Source organism: Macaca fascicularis, chromosome 8, assembly GCF_037993035.2.
Source record: "Macaca fascicularis isolate 582-1 chromosome 8, T2T-MFA8v1.1".
NCBI classification, from domain to species: Eukaryota; Metazoa; Chordata; class Mammalia; order Primates; family Cercopithecidae; genus Macaca; species Macaca fascicularis.
In genome coordinates, this window is record NC_088382.1 from 183413 (window position 1) to 207846 (window position 24434).

The 24434-nt window shown below is 49.2% G+C and overlaps 1 protein-coding gene and 1 long non-coding RNA gene across 25 annotated transcripts in view; one reads left to right on the forward strand and one right to left on the reverse strand.

The window, feature by feature from the left end:
• The window catches only part of LOC135964575 (disco-interacting protein 2 homolog C-like), a 156122-nt gene that overhangs the window by 64964 nt on the left and 66724 nt on the right, over window positions 1–24434 (reverse strand). For 4 of the 24 annotated variants that reach the window (XR_010577063.2, XR_010577062.2, XM_065518705.2 and 1 more), the window contains 3 exons: window positions 19534–19716; window positions 17150–17189; window positions 10098–13904 (listed from right to left, as the gene is read on the reverse strand). Coding sequence is in view for 18 of the 24 variants with exons in the window: in XM_065518705.2 (XP_065374777.1) it covers window positions 19535–19716 (182 nt within the window). In the remaining 6 variants the exon portion in view is untranslated. Of the gene's footprint in view, window positions 1–2101; window positions 13905–17149; window positions 17190–19030; window positions 19717–20279; window positions 21192–24434 lie in introns of those variants that run through there. The other 20 variants (XR_012416973.1, XM_074000137.1, XM_065518702.2 and 17 more) reach the window with 14 other exon arrangements.
• Window positions 16014–18961, forward strand: LOC141407539 (uncharacterized). The gene is made up of 2 exons (XR_012416976.1): window positions 16014–17435; window positions 17702–18961. It is a non-coding gene; the product is annotated as an uncharacterized lncRNA (long non-coding RNA).

Consider the following 24434-nt stretch of genomic DNA (forward strand, 5'->3'; position numbering starts at 1 on the left):
AGAAATGATCAAGCAGAGCTGCAGTCATCTTGCAGATCAAGTGAAGTTTTTTCTGAAAACTCGTTACAGGCTTAAATTTCTGATCCCATTCCATCCACTGATCTTGTATGATTGGTTTCTTTTTGTACCCATTTGGGTCTATGAAGCGTCTCCCCACCGTGGTAGAAATTTAGCTCTGATTTTGTGCATGAGTCGGTATCCTCACTCCTCATCTGCGAGGAGAAAGCGCTGCAGGTCCTGTGTGGTTTCCATCCCCTCCCTGCACGCGGATGGATTGGGAGGTATTTGTGGTGTGTGAACTTGCTACACCCAGAGCCTTCTGCTTCATTTCCTGGACCGCTTTCCTCCCTCCTCCCTCCTGACTCACTCCCCTGGACCACACTTCTCCCTCCTGGTTCACTCCCTGGGCCGAACTCCACCCTCCTCCCTCCTGGTTCACTGCCCTGGGCCCCCACGCCTCCCTCCTTGTTCACTCCCCTGAGCCCCCACGCCTCCCTCATAGTTCACTCCCCAGGGCCCCCACTCCTCCCTCCTGGTTCACTCCCCTGGGTCCCCAATCCTCCCTCTTGGGGGCTTGGTAGTTTCTGCTGTGCTTGTACCAGCACGATAAGGCTGAGTGGCAGCTCCAGGGCGGTGGCTGCTCACGCAGCTGTGGCATGAGTGCAGAGAACTGCGGGGATGCAGCTGCCCTTGCTGTGATGCTTCGAGTGTCACAGTCGGTATGGGAAACTAGGTGGGATGTGGATGTCCCTGGAAGGGACAGGAGCCTCCCCTCAGCCTCTGTCAAACACTTCTCAGCCAGGCGTGGTGGCTCACGCCTGTAATCCCAGCACTTTGGGAGGCCGGGGCGGGCAGATCACCTGAGGTCAGGAGTTGGAGACCAGCTTGGCCAATGTGGTAATTTTTGACGCATTAAGGATTAAGGAAAATGACTCACCCTAGTTTACCTTGCTTTTTAATTGATGATTGGTGTACCCCAGTAGTCTGAACTTGTTAAGCAACCATTCTTACCGAAAGACTAATCTTTAAAAGTCTCTTCCTCTTGACACGTCTTTGGCTGCTGTAATCAAATGCAATGTAATCAGCACTGGTTAATGGCTTTCCTTGTTTGGCTAACAAATGCTCCTCAAAAACTTTGATTTCTTGTTATTTTCATTTATAATTATGTTTTAAGCCTTCTAAATTTTCTAGCTTTCCAGCGAGTTGGGAATAACTGTGATGGGGGCTTAGTTTGGGATGTTGACGTACACTCTATGCCCAGCTACTATGCCATTGTGTGAACACTGATTTCTCACTTTCTCATGAACACTGATTTCACCTAGTTTGGTAAATTCTATTAATTTTAAGGAAGGGGGTGGAATGCAACTGCTGTTAGGAGGCTTTTCTAAGGATCGAGGAAATGTTGCCATGATTATTACCATTACAGAAGGAACATAAAAATACGTGCTGCCTTCAGTCATGATGAATATGTAAGTCCGCATCTGTGACTGCAGAAAACGGCAGCCCCAAATCTTAAAATCGTGTGGATGCACCAAGCCCATCTGCAGGGCACTGTGGAGCAGCCTGCATTAGCCGAAGTTGGCCCACAAGCCCTGAGGGATGGTGTCTGAGTTATGATAAGGCTCTGACTTGGGATTAAACAGGCCTCCAAATAGTGTGATATTCTAAACAAAGACATGATACTGCCCAGGGAGCCCAGTGGGCACCTGTAGGCAGTGTAGGTGAGAAAAGGTTCCAAAGAAGATTCCTGCAGCTCAGCTAGGAGGATTCTGTAAGGCAGTAGACACATCAATGTTCACATAGGAGTGTTGAGCTATATTCATTCCTTTTAAGCAGCCAGGCTTGTGTGTGTTTTTAGGGGCACTCACATGGCGCCCTTTCCACCCTTACTGCTGGTTGTGCCTGTTTGATGTTGCGGACTTCTGTGTTAAGTGTGTCCACTCTCCAAATGTATCTCTGTCTCTAGAATATTTTAGAGTTAGACCATTTATTGTTTAAACACTTGTTTTTAGTGAGGAAGAAATCTTTAAAACGGGCCATACAGACCCTGCTATAAATGTTGAACAATGGAATGTGTAATGTTTAACACGTAGTGTTTAAAGTAGAAGACAGTTTAATTTAGAAATCCTGTTGGAATGCCAACTTAAATTACGACCATCTGTACACATATGGAAAAGAATGAGAGTGAAGGTACAGAATTGGAATTTTGTCTATTTTGTAGAGATTCTGTAATGTATGAGGTACAAGTCTCACTTCATGATTTAAATGCATGAAGCTGAAATTAGAAAACTTGACAAAAACATGCCTTTGAATAGTGAGCCTTTATCCTCCTTGAAATAGTGATTCATTCACTAAAACGTCCACCTGCAACTTTGTCAAATATATTTGTTGCATTAGTCCTCAAGTGAGCTCAGTTTTCCAGACAGGCAGATTATTACTGTTTAAAGTTTGTCCTGATGATGTTGGTGAACAGGGAAAATCCTTTGACGTGGATCCTCTGTGTGTTACACATCAGACGCGGCCTGCCCAACCCTCTGCCTGTAACTGGGAACCTTGACTGTCAGGATCATTGTAGAGAACCTTGAGGAAAGCAAAACAAGCCTCTGGAGTAGCAAAAGATGTAGCTGATTTCATGCAATAAAACTTACACATTTTTCTTTAAAATGCTTCCTTCGGAACGTCAGCTTGCTGACTATCTTAGAATCGCTGTAGTCCGCTGACAGCAGTCGTGGGAACAGGTGCATGGCCTGGCTGATGTAGGAGGGTCTCAGAGTGGAGCCACACTCCTGACACTGAAGGAGGGGCTGGAGCCATCACGCTCGTGACTCGTGCAGATGGCCTTGGCTGACCTCCAGAAGAGAAAACGTCAGTATCCAAGGAGGAAAAAGTCTATTAATTTCATGAGTGTTTGCCTTCGCAATGGCTAATACCCTGAGTTTGTGGCACCTGCTGTCTCTGGAATGAAGAGTCTTCCCTTCCTGGCAGACAAGCTCTAGATGGGAACAGGAGCTGTGGTTGCTGGATTGAAGAGGTTTCCTTCTTGGGGAGGTGGCCTTCGAGCCTGACATGAAGGAAGCTGTGACTGGCGGGAAAGGGCCTTGGAGACAGTGTATTTACCAGGAGGGTCGGTGACTGAGAACCATCCTGTTCCGAGTGTTGCCATTCTGGTTCTAGAGTAAACTTGGGGAGAAACAACAGCCAAAAGCCCCGAGGAATATTCTGTGATGTTGATCACGTTTGGTAGATTTGTTGCTGAGACTCTGAAATGAGAAGCCCGGGAGGTGCAGGTCTATCAGGCCGTGGGACGTGGGAGAGCTGCTGCTTCAGGGGTTGGAGTCCCCGTGCCAGAGGCTCAGTCCTGCAGAGACTTCTGCACAGTGGGCAACTGATGCCTCCGGTTGATTGTGAGTCCCCTCGATGAATACCCATGAAAGGTACCGTGTCAGCAAAGAGTCAAACTCTGTGAAGCATTTGGAGATTTATTCTGAGCCAAATGAGTTACCATGGCCCTTGATACTGCCCTCAGGAGATCCTAAGAACGTATTCCCAAGGTGGTCAGAGCCCAGCCTGGTTTTATAGCTTTTAGGGAGGCATAAGACAATCAATCAAATAAATGTAAGATGTACATGGGTTTGGTCTGGAAAGGTGGGACAACTGGAAGCAGGGGTGTCCAGGTCATAGGTAGATTTGAAAATTTCCTGATTGACAGTTGGTTAAGAGAGTTGTCAGATAAGGGGTTGTGGAGACCAAGGCTTTGTCATGTGGAGGAAATCCTCCAGGTAGCTTCGGAGAGAATAGATTGTAAATGTTTCCCATCAGACTAAGCGTCTAAGTTCTGTCTAATTCCAGAAGGGAGGTGGGGTGATGAGGCAAGTCCGACCCCCCAGCGATCATGGCCTGGATTAGTTTTTCAGATTAGCTTTGGAATGCCCTTGTCAAAATCAGGGGCTGTTCTGATGGGCAAAGTGGCTTTGAATTCTAATGTTTTTAAAACCAGAAAGTGATTGTGTTTTTTTCTGTGGATGACAGCCAGTGTGGTAATTAATATTTTATTAGCAGATTAATTTGGAAGTCAATGTGTTTTCAAGTATGTTAATTATTAAGTCATCAACAAACAGAGAAGGGCTTACTTTGAAACCAGCCTGAGACTCAAGAGGCTCATCAAAGAAAACGATGGACTTGGGAGAACTGATTCACGTGTTTACTGCGCCAAGTTTCAGGCATTATGAGAAGTCTGTGCTGATACATTGTGACTTGAGAACTTAAATCTTGATGGACTCTTAAGAGTGAGGCTTTTTTTTTTCTTTTCTTTGTAAATGGTCAGTGTTTCTGTCTCCTGTGTTTTGTCTTCCAGCCGCTGAGCACTTTAGCTTTGTGTTCACGTGGCCTTGTTCTCCGAACCACCTGCTTTGTGGCTCCTCTGTCCTGCCCACCTTGATCGCGTCTTCCCTGCCCCGTGGGTTTTATCCCGAGGACTGTTCTCCGCTGTGGGGAGGGGAGGATCAGTGGACACTGGCTTTAATGACTCATTTTCTATGTAGCTCCCAGTTTCTCAAAATCTTAATTGTCTTGGATTCCCTGTGAAACTGGGAGTCAGGCCTTGGGCGCAGTGCTGGGTGGCCTTGGGCGCAGTACTGGGGCAGGAGGGAGAGATGAGAACAGGAAGGATGGGTTTGTCAGGGGAAGGAACCCCTTGCCAAATTCCTGTGTCTGTTTTAGGTTAAAGATGAATGGCCGGGTGGTGGATGTCTCACCTGCTGTGGCTGGACCTCGCTGTGCTGAACCCTGAGCAGGGGCCCCAGCAGCTGCCTCCTGCCAGGCCGGGGCCACAGGGCTGGGCTTCTGCCTCTGGGAGGGCTCGTGCCAAGGTACAAGGGTCTGCACCGCTCGTGTGTGACCTGAGGGGCATGTGGGAAGCTTTTCTGTGCTCCTTACCTGGGAGAAGTTGAGCTCATCTGGGCTAGAGCCTCTGGGGAGGTAGGAAGGCAGAGGCCTGGAATTCCTGCTTTCCCCAGACAGCAAGAAAGCTCAGCGTTACACCTGCTCTGAGATGCCCTCAGCAGCCATATATAGTTGATTTTAACATGGCGGAAGGTGCCAATTAACCCGGCTCTGTGGAGAGCTTTGAGGAGTCCAGGCCCTGGACCCCGGGCTTTTTAATATGTTCCTTCCTGAACAAAAAAACAACAAAAGATCCCTGTGGCTGATGTCGACTGCGTGGGGTAGGACATGCCGAGCTTGGGTGGGGCTTGCCCCTGAGTTTCCTTGGTGCTCCTCCCAGCCCCCACGGACACCAGCCTCTCCAGGCCGAGGCTTGTCCTGTTTAGACCCTCGTTGGTAGGGTCTGTGGTCCTGGATCGAGGGCCCAAGCACTTCTTTCATATTATTATAAATGATTCACCAGAGATGCACGGCTGTGCCCAAACATCTCACGAGCATGAGATACAGCCAGTGTCGCCGCCGCAAGCTCATAATTCTAGTGGAAAGAGGAAATTTTACTTTTAATGTGCTCGTGTGACTCAGATGCAAATATTCAATTCCCATTAAACTTTCAAGACCTTGAGTTCCTCTGAGATTCCTTGGAAAGCCGTTCCTTGGCGCCACGACTAACTCTCCTGTGGAAGGAGGCTGGGGTGGTCCGCGGGGTCTGGGATCCTGCTGCGTTCTCCAGGATTCCTTAGGTTTCATCATTAGTCCCAGCTCTTCAGCAGATGGAGCTGATTGACTCTGACATTTCCATTATATTGTTCTTGTGTTGCCTCAGTTAACTTAGAATAACCAGTATTTACCAGAAATAATTGATGGCGAGATGGGAATTATTGGTGATTCCCTGACATAGGCAGCCTGTATAGATAAGCGTGTTACACGGTGTCTAATTTCTGAGATGTTGGTCCACACCTTCTCAGGAACACACTTTCAGGGGAAGATTCCTGTGCAGGAGAAGCTGCTTTTCCCCGAGACGCGGTGGCGGCTCCTGCACTGGCATGGCAGGGTGGCTGTGTGACTGGGCAGGGCTGGACATGCTCCTGTGCTGGGCGCCCACCTCCTCCCTACATCTGTGTCGAGGGTGCCTGCCTTTGTTCCCCCAGGTCGAACTCATAGAATTGTATACCTTCCTGACACATTCCTGCATAGAGATGATTAGATCTGGGGGCTGAATCTCAATCTGACATGCATGTAGGTAAATTATTGACGTGAATGACTTGGGTCCTCCACCTTCAGGGTCAGGAGGCACGAGGTGGGTTTGGAGACAGCTGCCTGGCCTCAGGAAGTTTCTCTCAGAGCCTGTTTCTTTCTCTAGCAAAGTAAATGATGCCTTCCTCACGGGGCTTAACACACGCTCAGTACTCAGATGCTGTCTGATCTTTGTTATAGTTAGTATTTGGGGAACAGCGTGGCTGGTAAGAAAATGTGTTATCTTTACAATTTATACAATGTCATACAAGGCAAGCGTGAAACCGGGACACTACCTTAATCTGAAGATGCTGGTGCTTAGTCTTCTCCTCAAGCATTTTGTTGTCATTCTGGTGTGTGTCAGCCAAGTCATATGACGGTACCGCGTGCGTGATGCCAGCTCAGTTACCTTGGAATGGGGAACCTGAGGCTGCCAGGGAGCATCCCTCCTGCCTCCAGTCCTCCGGGGGTTTCTCTCTCTCTCCCTCCTTTCCTCTGTCCCTCCCTATCCCCCAATCCTCCTCACCACTTCTGTTCCCCTCCCTACCCTCCTCACTTACTCTACAACAGAGGTCCAGACTTTGACAAATCCCAGCTGGGCCTATTTATCGCTTGGCTGGGAAAGCAGAGGGAAAGGGGCCCAGTTACTACAAAAATAGAGAATTGAAATAGAATGTGAGCTACTTTTGCGTGTTGTTTTTTACTTTAATCTGAATATAAAAGGCAAGTGTCAAACAAAATCGGTGCTAACTGCGCCACTCAGCTCCGAGTCTGCTTTGTCGGGGCTCCGTGGGTTCCCACTCCCTGGCCTTCTCCATGAGCGTCTGGACACGCCGTGGCTGTGAAAGGAGCATTCAGTTATGGTCCTTTGAATGTTCCAGAGTCATGTTTAATAAAAATCTTCACGTTTACCCACAGCCAAGTCTTGATTTAATAACAGGTACTGCAGGTCTCTGGGTGGGGCTGAGCCTCTGTTTTAGAAGCAGCAGCACCATCTGAGGGGCAGGTCCGTATGGGCTGGCAGGCGGCCTGGTCCTTGGAGCACAGGGTGGACCTGACTCAGTCCTGGCAGTGGGGGGCCTTGCAGTTCTAGGATGTAGTGATGCAACCTGTGGCATAAATAAAAAGCCTCATGTGCCCCCATGAGAAGCTGGGGCTTCCCCTCAGTACTGTGGTGTGCTGTGTTTGTGATCGTGCAGATGTAAAAGGGTGAGGGAGATGTCTAAAAACTAGGCTCCCAAAGACAGCCCTTCATGTCTGGTGCTTTCATGTGTATATGCACACGTGTTTGACGCGTGTACACCTTCACACGTTCACCTCTTTCATGCGTGTACACCTGTTCCTGTGTTCATACACCTGTTTCGCGCATGCGCCTGTTTCGCCTGTGTATGTGCCTGCGCGTTCACCCTGTATTGCGTCATACGTTGTATTTTACATATTGGGTATTTTCAGTTTGTATCGTGAGCTTGTAACGACGTCGTGAAGAAAAGAGGGGGCCCTGGCAGCCTTTGGCTCTGAGAAACGTGATGTCACGGGAACAGATGAGACAGCCCGGGTGAGGCCGGCAGAGGCCATCGTGGCCTTGGGAGTCCGTGCACATCCACTGTCTGTCGCTGTGTGACAAGTGACCCCAAAACCTAGGGGCTTAAGGCAACATACACGTACGACTGTACAGCTTTTTCAGGTTGGAAATTCAGGGCAGCCCTGCTGAGCGGCTCTGGCCCAGTTCCCCGGGTCACTGTGAAGATGCTGTCCAGGGCTGCAGCCATCTGTAGGCTCAGCTGGGCTGGAAGTTCTGCTCCAGGATGCTGTGCTGACGTGTCTGCGGGCAGAGGCCTGGTTGTCCATACCTGGCCACTCCCCGGGGCTGCCAAGTGCATTCCTGCCCAGGGCCGCTCCTTTCCCCAGAGACGTAGCAGTGCTGGTCTTTATGCCCAGCATCAAGGTGGCCGGGTCAGGAGCAAAGACTTGTTTCCCCTACTCGGCGGCTACTCCTGCAGGGCTGGGAGACAGTGGAGCTCGCGCAGGAAGGTGTTCGCTGAAGACCGTGCTCTGTGACTTGACGGGTGTTCCTCCCAGGAGAGTGAAATGGAGACTGGACGCCGGAAGCAGCATCCTGCGTGACCCCATGTGTAGTAGGGTCACAGCAGAGCTAAGTCCTTCCTTTACAGATACTTTTCAGAGTCTACCCGCCTTTAGATTCTCCGATTAACGTGTCTGAGGAGGGTCCCAGGAGTCTGCCACCTGCCAGGCCAAGGAGGTTCCCTGCATGTGGCTGTCCCCTGACACCTTGAGAAACGTGACTCGAGAGAATCACCGAAGTTTCCTAAATGAGTCACCTGCTTTCTCTTCTCTTTGCTTTCATGCCCCCCCAGGGTAGGTCAGTCCTGTCAGCCGCAGCGATACCTGCATGCTGGGGTTCCAAGGAGATTGGGGGTGTGTGTGGTCCCCCAGGGAGATTCGGTGACTGAGGATGCTGTCATAGCAGCCAACACGTCCTTATTGTTTTCACTTTTAATGAAGTTCAGTTACTAGGTTTTCTGAGGCACAATGATGTCCTTGTGAAAAATTGGTGATCAGGGAAGCAAGCAAGTGTGGGAAAATGATCCTGCCCTTAAATCTAAAAAACGATGAAACAGCAAAGAGCCCTGAAGAGCCCATGAACCTCCTCATGGGGCGGTGAGGAGACACCTCAGTAATGGCTTAAAAAAAAAGTGATAATACTGAAGAAAAGGTAAACTAAATTTTGGGTCTCCTATGGGTAAAGAGATTGTGGTTTACATTTTGGAGGTATGCGTTTATATACTTATTTATTTTTCTTTGTTGGATTTAGAATTAGTTGAAATAATTGTGTTTTTTTAATTAAAAAAATTGGGGTATACGAAGTCTAATCCCTTTGTGACATTTCTGTACTGTGAGACTCCACATACAAAAGTGAAGCCCAGACTGTCTGTCTCTAATGAACCAGAGAGAGGTGGTCATCTCCTGCAGGCCGGTCTGGTCTCCAGGCATCTGGCCATCCTCCCAGTCTTGGGCACACCTGCATCACTGGTGCTTCCTGCCAGACTGTGACTCTGCCCAGGTTTCAGGAGCACCCGGAACTGTTTTCCTAGGGGCTCCTGCTTTGTCCTGGCTCCTGGAAGCACAGGCTTTTGACGAAGGACTCTCCCCACTGCCAGGTAAATTGGTGATTGTCCCACAGTCTGTGTTTTTTGCATGGGGCACAGAGAGTCTGGGCGTGGTGTCCTGGCCCTGGAGCCAGCTCTAGGACTGCCCGGCGGCCTTGCCTCCGCCCCTCATCTGGGAACAGGGCGGTGGGGAGGAGAAGGGAAGCAGGGTCTTGCCCCTTCTGCGTCTCGAGAACACGGGAACACATCGTCCCATTGCCTCGCACCATTCACAGCCCAAGCTTGTGTGAAGTATTATTTTATAACCTCCCCTGACAAAGATGTATTTTATATAAGCAGCACATAAAGTGCTAATTTAATACCCTATCGAGGAGGATTAAGCAATAAGGAGCAGATATCACTGTAGAAAAGTTACTTTATCCGGGAAACATTTATCTACTGCAGGTGGATGTGAATCATGGCTTCCTCCTCAGTGGCTCCTGATGAGCCTGTGAAATTCTGTCCTGTTCACCACTGTTAGTTAAAAGCTACACCTTTCCTTCTATGACGTTAGTTACAAGCTCTACCTTTCCTTCTATGATGTTTATTTCTTGCCTGTTCAGCACTGTTACAGTTGCAAGCTATACCGTTTCTTCTGCGATGTGTATTTCTTGCCTGTTCAGCACTGTTAGTTACAAGCTATACCTTTTCTTCTGTGATGTATATTTCTTGAAGGCATGGACTAAATCCTAATTCCACAGTATTCGATGCACATACTCAAGAGATACTTGTTTGAATGAATGGATTAATAGAAAATAGAAGTGGTGACTTCACTTTATTTCATTATGTCAAACTTTGTCTACACGGAAAATTTTATGGTCCTTTGGAAAAACAGGGCCTCTGTGCAGGGTTGTTAGAGATTGTGAGAATGCCGCAAATGGCTCTGTGGCTCTAGGCTCACAAAGGGCTTGAGGGACTTGGTGGCGCACCTGTGTTGAAAACGGAGTTCTGCAAATCCATTGGAGTGACCTGCCAGCACCAGCACACACAGCCCTCCTTCCCAGTTGATTTCTGCACGGAGGCTTCTTCTGAATGCCCCAGGTGAACGTGGGTTCAGCCAGCACTGCTGGGCTTCCACAGCAAGCCAGGGTGCTGCAGGGACGAGAGAGAAGAGGGGCAGGACCAGGATCTTCCTGGGCCCCAGTGCCCGTGTGGGGACGCTGCCTGGCCTGGCTTTTCTGGGGGAGGTCAGGGAAATGATGGCATGGAGGGACTGTTGGTATGAGTCGCTTGCTCAAACAAAGATCCCAGGTCTGTGTGGGAGGCAAATAGAAATTTATGTGGGTATCATCAGTAACATAGCAAACATGGGCTTCTTCACTAGGGTGGCTGACCCTCTTGCTCATCTGCTGAGCAAAGGCCCGGCCCGGCCTGGCCTTCTACGCCTCCACAGTGAGCTTTTCTCAAGCTCTGTCCACTCCATGGAGATGGCTGGAGCCAGGGCAGATATGGGGTGTTTTCCACTTTTTATTTATTTTTTCTTTTTTGAGATGGAGTCTTGCTCTGTCGCCCAGGCTGGAGTGCAGTGGTGTGATCTCGGCTCAGTGCAAGCTCCACCTCCCAGGTTCACGCCATTCTCCTGCCTCAGTCTCTCGAGTAGCTGGGGCCACAGGTGTCCGCCAACACACCAGGCTAATTTTTTGCGTTTTTAGTAGAGTCAGGGCTTCACCGTGTTAGCCAGGATGGTCTCAATCTCCTGACCTCGTGATCCACTAGCCTCGGCCTCCCAAAGTGCTGGGATTACAGGCGTGAGCCACTGCACCCGGCCAGGTATTTGTCAGTTTTTGAAAGCTACATTTAAAGAATGAAATAGACCGAACAGAATTACTTCCTTTTGAATATTTAATACTCAGTCTACCAGAACACTTAAATATAGTTAATGTATTCAAATAATAAGAAAGAACTTTCCCTCTGTTCCAAAGAAAAAGTATAAACAACCTTTTACTTGTCAGGGATTTCACTATGTTTCTAAAAAGCCAGCAAGCACTTTTCCTGAAATAGACCCATCTCTTCCTCTGCATAGACCCTATGAACATTTTAGCTACATTTCTGCTGTATCTTAATGTGATAGATTGTAGAAAATTCCTTGCTACTGGAACTTCACGATGCTTTCCTTTGAAACATCAAATAGAAAGTATGGATAGTAAATCTCAGACTAGTTGCAATTATCAGTCTTGGTAGAGCTGCCACCCACAGCCTCTGTCAATTACAACAGAGTGTGTCTCCCCAGGAACCCGGATTAGATTGCGGACCAAGCCAGGCTCACCCAGGATTCAGTGCAACGTCTTTCAAAGCTGTAGTCACTGCCCCTGGAGGAGACTTGAGAAGTCCTCCCTTTGATGCCTGTGCATGGCTGTTCTCAGATCACAGCAGCTGCAGCAGCATCTCAGAGGATGCCAGCAGGGGTGTCCTGGGTATTGACACCACGATAGGGGCCTGCAGTGTCTGAATGAAATGGGCCATGAAAGTGAGCACCCTAGAGGAGTCCACAGCCACGTTTCAAAGGTGCAGTGGCCCGAGGTGAACCCCAGAGCACTGAGGAGCCTGGAGTTGACCTGTCACGACTTCATTGAGAGAGCTGACTGAATTCCGTACCTGTGCGGGCAAAATATGGCTGTTTGCGCTTGGCCCCTTCTCAGTCCAGGGCTAGGGAGGTTGTCTGCACAGCTAGTGGGAGCTTAACTTTGTGCACACTCGGGGTTGGGTCCCACTCCTTTCTGTGAGCCCAGGGAAGATAGACATGCCGAGCTCTCCTGGAAGAGGGCCCTGACGAGTGGAAGCTGAGCTTCAAGATGGTCGGCCTTGTGGTGTGCGTGGCGGGTTCGGAGTCGGTGTGTGCTGAGTGGGGGCCCGGCTGCTGCTGTCGCTATTGGGCTCAGCAGACGCTGCGGGGGACGTGGCTCCTGTTGTACTTGGTGGTTTTCTCCTCACAGGAGTGGGTTTCCCTGCTGTGAAGGTGTCGGGGCTGTGACAGGCAGCCTGGCAGGAGGAAGACGCTCGTGGGGTTGTGCCCCGAAGCCCCCTTCCTCTTGAGGAGCATGAAGGGGGTTTGGGACCCTGCTTCCGGCTGCGCTCCCTTGCTAGGTTCTTGGCCTCGGGGGCCAGGAGAAGCTGAGTACAGGCCTGAAACCTGGACCCCTTCCACAGCCTCCGTGGCGTTTGTGGTGTGATGCGGGACGAGGCCCTTGGAACTCCAAGCCCTACCCTGGCATGCCCGCCCACTGGGGCGTCTTGGGCACCTGCTGTGTGCTAGGCTCCGTGGTGGGGTGGGCGGTAGCAAGGGCTGTGGGGTAGAGTGGCCACGGTACGCGGATGATGAGAAGCGTCAGGGAGGCAGTGAGAGCGCAGCTGAGACCTGCAAGGAGGGGACTGGCTGTGGGTGTTGGGGCTCAGGGAGCTGCCTCTACCCAGAGCCACAGTGGCCAGTGAGGGCAGAGCAGGGGACCGAGGCCCAGGGAAGCCGTGTGTATGGTTCGCATCAGGTGTGCGGGTCTGCCGGGCTGTGCGGCCCTTCTCAGTCCTGGCTGGGCCTGGGGTCCCAGAGGGAACGGAGGGTCTTTGCATCTCCCTCCTCTTGCTTCCCTGCTGCTTCCTGGTGAAGGGATGCTTCTTTATTGCAACTCTGGCAGTTATTGTGCATATTAAGAGGAGTTTCACAAAATCGTAGGGGGGGAGGCAGACTAGGGATTCATTTTTTTTTTCTCCCCCTGATTTTACACGGAGCCTTCTACTACCCCTTAGTGTGGAGGCAGAGTGCAGATGCTCTACAGTTATCTATCCAGGAAGAGAAGAGCTGATGGGAAGTCACAGATCTGATCACTGCAATAGCACTGACATTTTTAAGTGGGAGAATGCTGATGTCCATAATAATCAGAGTAAAACTTCAGTAGCTTCAACATAAAGATTCTGAGATGATCTTAGAGCCATTTCGTCCCTAGATCCTTCTGCAGTGTGGAGTGTGACATCTCTACCAGCCTCTGGTCAGTGGCCGCCTGTGGGTAACTGAATGCTTGAAGTGTAAATGAGAACTTCTAATTTTATTTAATTTTAGTCAAATTTAAATAGCTATATGGCCCGGACACCGTGGCTCATGCGTGTATTCCCAGCAGTTTGGGAGGTCGAGGCGGGTGGATCATGTGAGGTCAGGTGTTCAAGACCAGCCTGGCCAACAAGGTGAAATCCCATCTGTACTTAAAAATAGAAATAAAATAGTCAGGCGCGGTGACAGGCGCCTGTAATTCCAGCTACTCGGGAGGCCGAGGCAGAAGAATCACTTGAACTCAAGAGGCAGAGGTTGCAGCAAGCCGAGATCGAGCCACTGCACTCCAGCCTGGGTGACAGAGGGATACTCTGTCTTAAGAAAAAAAAAAAGATTTTAAAAAACCCTACATGCCCCTAGTTTCCTCTGTAGGAGACGGCATGGTTCCAGAAGGTAGACTTTGTGTTGAGGACTCTGCAGCGTCAGGCTGGAGACAGTCTCCCTTCCTAGCAGCGTGGGCCCCTGGGCTGTTCTTCTACCAGAAGGGATGGTGGCGTCTCTGGGAGGTATCTGTAGACTCAGATCTGTGTGGATTAGTGACTTGTGTTACTCACAGATACTTAATTTTATGGGTAAATGAATACCTGGACTGGCTGCAACTTCAGGGCGAGATTCGGGAGTAGGGAGTGAAAAGTGACGACGGAACCCTGGGCTTGTCCTGCTGCCCCCAGGACCCGGTCGGGGTGCCTTCTCGTCTGAAGTCCCAGCACGTGGTCAGGGTACCCCTTGCCTCTGAAGCCCCCAGGAAGTGATCGGGGCACCAATCCCCTCTGAAGCCCCAGCACCTGGTCGGGGCACCCCTCCCTTCTGAATCCCCCAGCACCTGGTCGGGTCACCCCTCCCTTCTGAATCCCCCAGTACCTGGTCGGGGCACCCCTCCCTTCTGAATCCCCCAGCACCTGGTCGGGGCACCCCTCCCTTCTGAATCCCCCAGCACCTGGTCGGGTCACCCCTCCCTTCTGAATCCCCCAGCACCTGGTCGGGGCACCCCTCCCTTCTGAATCCCCCAGCACCTGGTCGGGGCACCCCTCCCTTCTGAATCCCCCAGCACCTGGTCGGGGCACCCCTCCCTTCTGAATCCCCCAGCACCTGGTCGGGGCACCCCTCCCTTCTGAATCCCCCAGCACCTGGTCGGGGCACCCCTCCCTTCTGAATCCCCCAGCACCTGGTCGGGTCACCCCTCCCTTCTGAATCCCCCAGCACCTGGTCGGGGCACCCCTCCCTTCTGAATCCCCCAGCACCTGGTCGGGGCACCCCTCCCTTCTGAATCCCCCAGCACCTGGTCGGGTCACCCCTCCCTTCTGAATCCCCCAGTACCTGGTCGGGGCGCCCCTCCCTTCTTAAGCCCCCAGACCCTCCTGGCCTGCGGTGCTGCTTCTCCAAATGCTGTCCTTGGCTGTTTTCCAGGAGTCACCTGCACCAGAGCAGGCTGCGTGTGTCATTTCTTGTCGGATCTGGGGTGTCAGTGAAGCTCATTTATCTTGTCTTCCTCCTCATGTGCCGTATCTCACCTGTTGACTGTCTGAGTTTGTGTGAGTGCGTGTTGTGCGTTCTCAGGCTGTACTAGGTGCTTAGGTGACAAGAACGTCTTAGAGCAACGGACTGTCTGCTCCAAAGGACGCTGGGCATGAATCGAGACACAGTTTACTTGTGGGGTTTAAATTTCCTGGGTGTTGGAGGCAATTAAGGGGAAACAAGGTCTAAAAAACCCCTGCAGATGAGGAAGGCAATAATGAAAAAAATTACTCTATACACACTTAGCAGTTGATTTAATTTGTAGGTGAATTTTGCATTTCGGGAACTACTAAAGGTACTGTTTGTAGGGATTCCTTGATGAGCTTCTTGTTTTCTGTCTAGAAAGTAAAGTGGATCGGTTTTGCCTTTAATTCTGACTGACTAGGATCTACTTCCTTTTCCCCCCATTCACGTTAGGGTGGGGATTGGACTGGAAGAGCTGTAGGATCTCTTTATTTCTGATCTTAAATGAATTTTTTCTTCAATGCCCTGTTCTTTGGTTTGGGAAATGTGCTCAATTTGTACCGTGCTTTAAATGTACACAATGGTCGAAATTGCTACTTTTCTTTAAAGTTAGATATAACATCTTAAGTAAAATGTCATCTATAAATCAGGCACAGTCTGGGGCCTGGAGACCCCTCTTGTCACTTCCTTCCAGCTGTGTCTTCTTCCCTGGCCACATTGCCCTGGCCACATCTCCTCCCCACACCACGCCGTGTCATCCGCCCACCACCTCACCTCTGGTCACAACACCTCCCTCCCGGCCACATCACCTGTGGCCTCACTGCCTGCCTCCCTCCTTCCTGGTGGCCTCCATGGCTCCCACTGTCTGCCCTCCCGAGGGTCTGTTCAAGGCTCCTTCCCCGTTTTCCACTCCTGAGTGGGTCTCGGGGCCTAGATGTTTCACAGGATGCAAGTTTCTTCCCTTCCAGCCGTGGGTCTCTGAGCGACAACTCCAGAGAGGGCACTAAGCTCTCCTTACCTACCTGGGGGGCCCTGAGCCCTGACCACCGACCACCAGGGCTTTTCTGCAGTGTGTGGGGCAGACTCATGCATGAATTGGACTAAAAAGATGCTTCCAGGAATCCTTGTTTTAAGTGCACTGGAGCAGAGATGGGGAGAGGGGACCACCTGGTTTGCTCAGAATTTGGTCCTGATCACAGCCAATGAGGCAACATAAGCACCTCCTAAATGAAGCATTCCACACACTGATTTTACACATGACAGAAAGGCTTCACACAATGAGTGAGTTTGAGCTGCATTTGAAGGAAGAACAGGTCCCTGTAGGTGGAAATGAAAGGTAAGCGTGACCCAAGCCATCAGCAGCAGCGGGGGTGGGGTGGTGCGGTGCAGACTCCCCATGGATGGTGGGCATGGCTGAAATGCAGGAGAGGGCAGGGGTGCGAAGGAACAGCAGGGCGGCAGTAAAATTCCCCTGCAGAGAGGGGACGTGACTGAGATATTATCACATGTATACAACTGAGAGATGATTTGAGGAGGATTTCTGGGAGCCTATGGGAAGAGCACGTGGTCGTCATCAGTTCTCGGGATCTCTTTTTATGAAGTGAAAATAGTCTTGCCTCTGCCTATCTTGTGAGCTGTTGTGACGATCAAATCAGATAATCTTCAGCGAGCCTTGTAAATGCTAAAGCTGATGATAGACTGTTCCAGCCCCCTTGTCTCTACCCTCCTTTCCTCCTGGGTAACGTGAACCCTGCTGGGTACCTCACTATCTGCCTGGTTTCCTCCTCCATAACGTGAGCCTTGAGTACTTGCTGGGTACCTCGCTGTGCACCTTCCTTAGTAACGTGAGCCCTGAGTATTTGCTGGGTACCTCGCTACCTGCCGTACAGCTGGCTGTAGAATTGTCAAACGCACTTGACTGGCACATAAGCAGAAGTGCTCGCTGGGCCTTGGGAGGGCTTTGTGACATGTGGGTGCCTTCTGTTCCCTGTTAGGCTGGAGCTGCAGGAGCCCCCCTAGACCAGATAGAGGACCAAGGCTGTGGCCTCGGGGTGGGGGCTGGGGGAGCTCCCTGGGTTTATTGTGTGGGTGAGAGCAAACTTCAGTCCCGCTGTGGCATTGGGATTCAGGGTTCCTTCTGGAATGTTCTGAGTGAGAAACAGGAAGTGCGCACAGGTGCGTCTTCTGCGGATTTTATGGTTATCTTGGGAGAGCACTGGTGCCTCTGAACTATGAACCTGCAGAACCACTTCTTCCACTAACGGCCGCCTTTATATAAAGAATGACTTACAAAAGATGCCACTTCAGATGGAGGTATTTGCAGGTGTGGCCTGAAAAATGAACAAAATGACTTTCATCTCAAGGAAAGTACCGTACATTTTTCCCAATGATAGACATTTGAGCTTTCCAGCGAATATTAAAACATAAAAATCTTGTGTCCACCACTTTCTCATGTGATCAATGGTGATACTGATGTGGGGTTTTTTTTTTTTTTTTTTTTTGGACATATAATGAAATGTGGAAGCCGCTCATAACTCTGAACCAGTATTTTCTAACCAATGTGTGATTACAAAATCGTGTGCTGGTAAAAGCCATTCAAGTGCAAGACGGACCAGTCGACTTAGAAGGAATTGGGGCAGAAAGGCCCGTCGACCAGAGCACAGACTCTGTGTTGCAGACGGCCTGTACGGAAGTGCCACTTGTTACATTTGGCAGCAGAGAATACCTAAAATGATCTGAAAACACAATGAAAATACTGCTTCCTAATTGTATATCAGTATGGGGTCGGACTTTCTTCATAAACTTCAGCCATGGCTCTGCAGCCCACTGAACGCAGATGCAGGCATGAGAATCCTGCTGTCTGAGGTGCAGAGATGTTAGGTGTTTTCACAGCAGCACAAACTGTTGCCACGCTGCTGCTTATTTTGGAAAATGGTTTCTTCTTTAAGACTGTGTTAAGATGTAATGACTTTATCCTTGTAAAAGAAACTAAATTATGTTCTTTTTTTTTTTTTTTTTTTTGAGACGGAGTCTTGCTCTGCCACGCAGGCCGGAGTGCGGTGGTGTGACCTCAGCTCACTTCAACCTCTGCCTCCTGAGTTCAAGCGATTCTCCTGCCTCAGCCTCCCTAGTAGCCGGTACTACAGGTGTTCAGCACCATGCCAGGCTAATTTTTGTATTTTAGTAGAGACGGTGTTTCACCATGTTGGCCAGGCTGGTCTCGAACTCCTGACCTCAAGTGATCCACCTGTCTCTGCCTCCCAAAGTGCTGGGATTACAGGCATGAGCAGCCACCACTCCCGGCCTGATGAGAAAGCTTTTTTGTGCTCTTTAATAAAGTGCAAAGGGTTCCTGAGACCCAAAAGTTTGAAAACCACTGGCTTAAACCGACAAAATTGTCCATGATTCTTCAGTGTATCTTCTAATCTGTTGATGGAGAGAGGACAGCAAGGGTTGCTTTACTTTTTTCCTTTCACAACTCAATGGTGCTGGGACAACTGGGGTATCCACATAGAAAAGGATGGACTGGACCCTTCCTCACCCTACACGCAAAGCTCAACATGGTTCCAATGTAAGGAGCTGACTGAGACCCATTCTGTCAGTCTGCTGGGTACCATAACGGACACCACAGACCGTGCGACTTAGACAATAGCATCTTATTTCCTTTTTACTGGAGACTGGAAGCCTGGGATCAAGGTGAGGGGGGCAGGGTTGGATTCTCTGGGGCCTCACCCCATGCTGTGTAGACAGCTTCTTCTCTGTGTCCTCACAGGTTTCTCTCACGTGTATGCAGCACTGAGGACTGTGTCTAAATTCTCTTAAAAGAACACCAGTCATACTGGATCAGGCCCTACTTTTAAGATCTTATGGGACCTAAATTGCCAAGTTAAAGGCCCTGTATGTAAATACAGTGACATTTTGGGTTTCTGGGGTTGTGACTTTAACATGGAATCTTGGGGGAGGGGGACAGTTCAGCTCATAACACCTTTAGGGGAGAATCCTGGAGAAACTGTTAGGTTGGATTAGGCAATGTTTCCTTGGCTGAGACGTCTAAAGCTATAACAAGCAACTGAAGGGAAAAAGACGGTATCAAAATTAAAAATGTTCAATTCAGAGGATACTATTAAAGTAAAATGACAACCCACAGAACAGGATACATGATCACGATAAGGACCTGATATCAAGAATATATTCAAAAACTCTTAATAAAAATCCAATTTAAAAATGGACAAAGGATTTGAATAGACACTCTCCAAAGAAAGACATATCAATGCCTTAAAAAGCACATGAGATGTTTAGCAGAATTCGTCATCTTAGAAATGGAAATCAAAACCACCGTGAAATAACACTTCACAACCACCGTGATGGGTGGGTAAAACCCCAGTATTGGACAGTGACATGTTGGTGAATTGGGGAAAACTGAAATCTTGATATATTGCTAGTGGGAGGGGAAGTAAAATGGTGCAGTTGATTTGGAAAAGTCCGACAGTTCCTCAGAAAAGCATGAAATCACCGTACGACCCAGCAATTTCACTCCTAGCCATATGCTCAAGAAAACTGAAAACATTTTTTCCAAAAAGTATGTCATGCCTGAATCTTCACAGCAGCATTATTCATAGTAGTAGAAACAGTCCAGGTGTCTGTCAACCGGTCACTCACTGAGATTCCACTCACCTTAGACGTGAAAGATGTCAGCACCGAAGGTCACACCAAAGGTCATGCACTGTACGATTCTCCTCACAACAGGTGTCCAGAATGGGCAAATCCAGAGAAAAGGAAGTTGGCTGGTGATTGCCAGGGGCTGGTAGAAGGAAGGAGCCAGGTGCTGACTCTTAATGGGTTCAAGGTTTCTTTGGCCTGTGGTGAAAAAGTCCCGGAATTACATACTAGTGGTTGATGTGCAGCTTTTAGAATATGCTAAAAAGACTGAATTGTATTCTTTAATATTGGGGCTTTTTGTGCTTTGTAAATTGCTTTTCAATTTAAAAAGGAATTCAAGAAGTTATTTGGTGTTGATATGATAGTATCCAAAACAAGTTACTATGTAACTCACGTCCCCAGAGTTAAACTTCATTTTCTGAGGATCTTGAAGTGTTTGAGGCTAGGAGACACAACGATCCTATACTGTATGTTACACCCCATCTTACTGATTTCTATCTCACATAACCATATTCAGGAAAAACCGACATGTAAATGTGAGCTGAATGCTATGCAGAGGCACATTCCTCTTACCCGGATGATCTTTAGCGGTACAGTAAGAGATGAGATCATAGCAACGTTAGTTTAGTTAGTTTAATTTCCATGGCAACAGGAATTTGGCACATGGGATGAGTTAGATCTCCCTGCACAGCTCCTAACGGGGTTGCCCATTTCTGTGTGGTGTCTGTGTATATTCTCGCTGTGGAAATAAGTGCTAGCACCTGCACAAACACTTGTCCGGAAGCGCACACGAAGCTGGTGAAGGCAGAGGACAGGCGAGAGGGAAGCATGGCTCAGCCCTGGCAAAGAAGATCGTTATTCCAAACGCAAAATATTCAGGAACACAATCCTTGGGAAGACTGATGATGTCTTTAGACCTCACCACTATCGGGTTGTATCTGTGCAGCCAGTTACCAGAGCCGCAGAACGGCGTGTGTTGGTATTGGTGTCATCACTCAACGATTCTGACTTTTCCTGGTGCTGAGGATGACTGCATATGGCAGAAGCAAAGTGCTAATCTAGCACAGGTCATCATATCCAAGTTCTTTTCTATGAAGGCGGGCAGGGTTAGGAACCACCCCACCCCACCCCACTCCCCAATCCTATAAGAACTGGGATCTGATGATCTGTGCTGTCGAGAGAGGCAGGGTTAGAACACCTCATTCCTCAATCCCATTGTTGAAAATAATAGTTGGATTGGGAGGGTTTTTACTCCTAAGGTTGAAGCCGTGCATTTCTGGAGCCTGGGCTGTCAGTCATGGTGGCTGGGGAATGCTGGGGCTGCGGTTGTCTGGCTGCCGGTAGCCCTGCTGGTGGGTCCTCCCTCTTTGACACCGTTCATTTCTGAAGCTTGCTTTCCCCGGTGTTGGAAGTAGCAGCACTGGAAGAATGGCCGCCTTCCTACAGTGAAGCTCTGGCAGGAGAGGAGAAGATACGGAGCGTCTGTTCAAGGACGTGACGTTCTGGGCACTGCACCATGCGTTCTGCTTCTCAGCTGTGCCTCCTGGTTGATGTTACCATCACCTGGCATTTCCCAGGAGGTAACTCGCGAATGCCACACTGATGGAACAGTGCGGCTCGAGTCCAGGGCCGCTGGAGCACATCAGCAAGGTCAGGCTGGACGCATGTGCTTGCTGACAGGAAAATGACAGGAAATGACATGTCAGTTCAGGAAAATGACAGGAAATGTCATGTCAGTTCAGGAAAATGACAGGAAATGTCATGTCAGTTCAGGAAAATGACAGGAAATGTGTTTGCTGACAGAAAAATGACAGGAAGACGACAGGAAAGAGGCCCATGAGGAGAGGAACCAGTAGATTCAAGGCAGTTAACCGAAGGAGCGAGCCATCACAGGCTGGGAGGACACCCCAGCCACAGTGGATGTCAGCGGTGGTGGCTGGACTCGGGGTCCGTGAATGTTGCATGATCGAACGTGTTTGGTACATTCTCAGCTCCTGCCCAGGTGCCTCCCAAGCATCAGGTGTTGTGGCTCCCCACACCCTTCCCATCTGTGTGTAGCATGACCACCACCTTCCTACCGTGTGTTTGTCCTATCACGGCTGCTGTGCCTAACGGACGCTTTGCTTTCCAGCTACTTTCCTATAACCAAAGCCCTTGAACGACTTTGCGTTTCAGAGACGACAGGGTATTAGTTTTTCATGATTGCTCTGAGGATTGCCGAAAGCAAATGTAACTTACAGGATGGAAGATATTGGAGACAGTAATTATAGATGACTTTTCTCAGTTTTTTGATTGTGGTAAAGTTACACAGCACTCTATTTTTAAGTGTATGGTTTTGTGGCATTAAGTGTGTTCACACTGTCGTGCTGCGATCACCGCCATCCATCTCCAGTACTTTCTGGTCTCCCCACGCTTGAAACTCGGTCTACCAAACACTAGCTCTCCTCCCGCCCCAGCTCTGGTAAGCACTACAGGTTGCTTACAAAATAAGCTTTTTCAGTAAGAGAAGGGGCAAGGAAAAGAGCTCTAAAGACTGTCTTGAGATTTGAGGAAGTGTTTTAGGTTTTGTTGTGTGGTTCCCGGTGTAAAGGAACTATTGAAGACGTGGGAAGGCGAAGGTCTGTGATCTCAGGAAGTGCTGGGCTGGGCAGCTTTCCCACTGTGACGGGGGCACTTGCCCTCAAACCTGCCTGAGATAATCGCGTGAGGATGGTGCTGCATTGTGACAGCTCTGAACTTGGTCCCCTTGAACGTTGCCAGGTACATAAGCTTTGGCGGTTACCGTCTAGTGTCTGTGGGAGACCTAGAATTTGAACATTGTTGACTTTAGGACACACTGATTTTATAACACTCTACCTGTTCTCATCAATAGGAAATATGCTGTGTCCTTTTTTTTTTTTTTTTTTTTTTTGAGAGGGAGTCTCGCTCTGTCGCCCAGGCTGGGGTGCAGTGGCCGGATCTCAGCTCACTGCAAGCTCCGCCTCCTGGATTTACGCCATTCTCCTGCCTCAGCCTCCCGAGTAGCTGGGACTACAGGCGCCCGCCACCTCGCCCGGTTAGGTTTTTTTTTTTTTTTTTTTCGTATTTTTTAGTAGAGATGGGGTTTCACCGTGTTAGCCAGGATGGTCTCGATCTCCTGACCTCGTGATCCGCCCGTCTTGGCCCCCCAAAGTGCTGGGATTACAGGTTTGAGCCACCGCGCCCGGCCTTTTTTTTTTTTTTCCCTTAATATTCTGTGTTGCTGTAACAGTAGTTGCAGCGGACGCTACTTCTGGTTCATGGTCATCACCAAACACAAGCTTCAGGAAACCGTGTGAAAAATGAAGGGGAAAGTGCTTTTCTGCAAAGGGCTTTTTTGAACATCTTGTTTTTTTCTGGAATATATGTTTTGGTGTAAAACGTTTTCATATTTAGGGGTTTGTAACGTGTTTTATACTGGTTAGCTTTGAAACCCCATGTTTTTGCATGCCATGGGGCTGCTTTATCCTGTTATTCTATGATATAGCAGGTTGGCAAAACTATTGGTTATTTCACTTTAAAAACCAAAGCAGCTTACAGATTGAGTGTGATTCTTGTAAGAATTTCATTGTAAAATTGATTTGTGTTCAACAAGCTTACTGGAATGGCTAGATCCGTGGACAAAAAGATAAGAACATGTCAAGTCTCTGGGCCAGGAAGGACTTCCAAATAATACAAGTGATACACATTAATTTCTTAACAAAAGATTAGATTTAGTACATAACTGTTTAAAACCTCCATATTTTCTATTATAGCCATTCCACAGTGCCCATGGGGGTGGGCTGCAGGACTGCCTATGGAATCCAAAGTCTTTGGGCGTTGAGGTCCCTGCAATAAAATGGCATCGTGTTTGCATATGACATATGCACATCCTCCTGCAGACAGTCATGTCAGGGTTGCTCGTAACAGCTATACCATGGACATTCCATGCGAGTAGTTGTTTAAAGAATAATAAAGTCTGAATGCTTAGTACAAACACATTAAAAAATATGTTGATCTATGGTTGGTTGAATCCACAGGCCTGGAACCCCGGGAGAGAGTACAAACTCTAGAAGCAAAACGAACAAAGCACTTGAGGTCAGCAGTGACGGGTGTGGGATCACACTGAATCTCATGTGTTTTGCTGTCTGTGTCACTGTGTCCCGTGTAAACGGGAATCATTTGTAGCTTAAGGTAAAATAGGTAACAGGAAACACTACAGAGTGGGCACGAAGGCGCGCCCCTCATTACCCCGTGTTACAGCCAAGCGTCTGCCTCCTAGGGAAGGATCTGTTCTGTGGGGAGACTAGATGTTGATGATTTCCGGATGTGTGAAGGGAAACTCCCTCCGAGAAGCGTGGCTTTGGCCGGAGCACATCAGACGAGAGTTAGCGTGGCATGGAGTTTCCACAGTGGCCCTCAGGCCTGCTGCTTCTCTCCTCTCCCCACCCCTGGCCCTGACTCTTACCAAGGGAGGCAAGTTCAGCTCCAGCTGAGCCCCGCACAGGGCTGTGGGTCTCTAGGGCAGGTGCCCACCTTCGCCTGAACAGGCTGTGTCAGAGGAGGGTCTGGCTGTACTTGAGCTGTGAGAGATGCTCTCAGAGATCCAGCATCCTGAAAACCCAGGTGCTGAAGGTTCCTCCTCTTCCACCATCCTGCGGGGAAGGGGGTCTTATCCTGCTTCCCCTCAACCCAAGCTGACTTCTTGTCTGTTCTGTACACCTAGGTTTTCAGAACAGTTTTGTTAATCATCTAGCAGACAAACAACCATAAGGTGACAGCCTGGGAGGGTAGACGGCGCTGGAAGGTAGTTTCCTGAATAACAGCGTTCAGTTTCCTGTTTTGCCATCATTTGACCCAAGGCCCCAAGATAATTGAAATATTGTCAGCCAAACACCGATTTTTTATCTGAGTTTTTT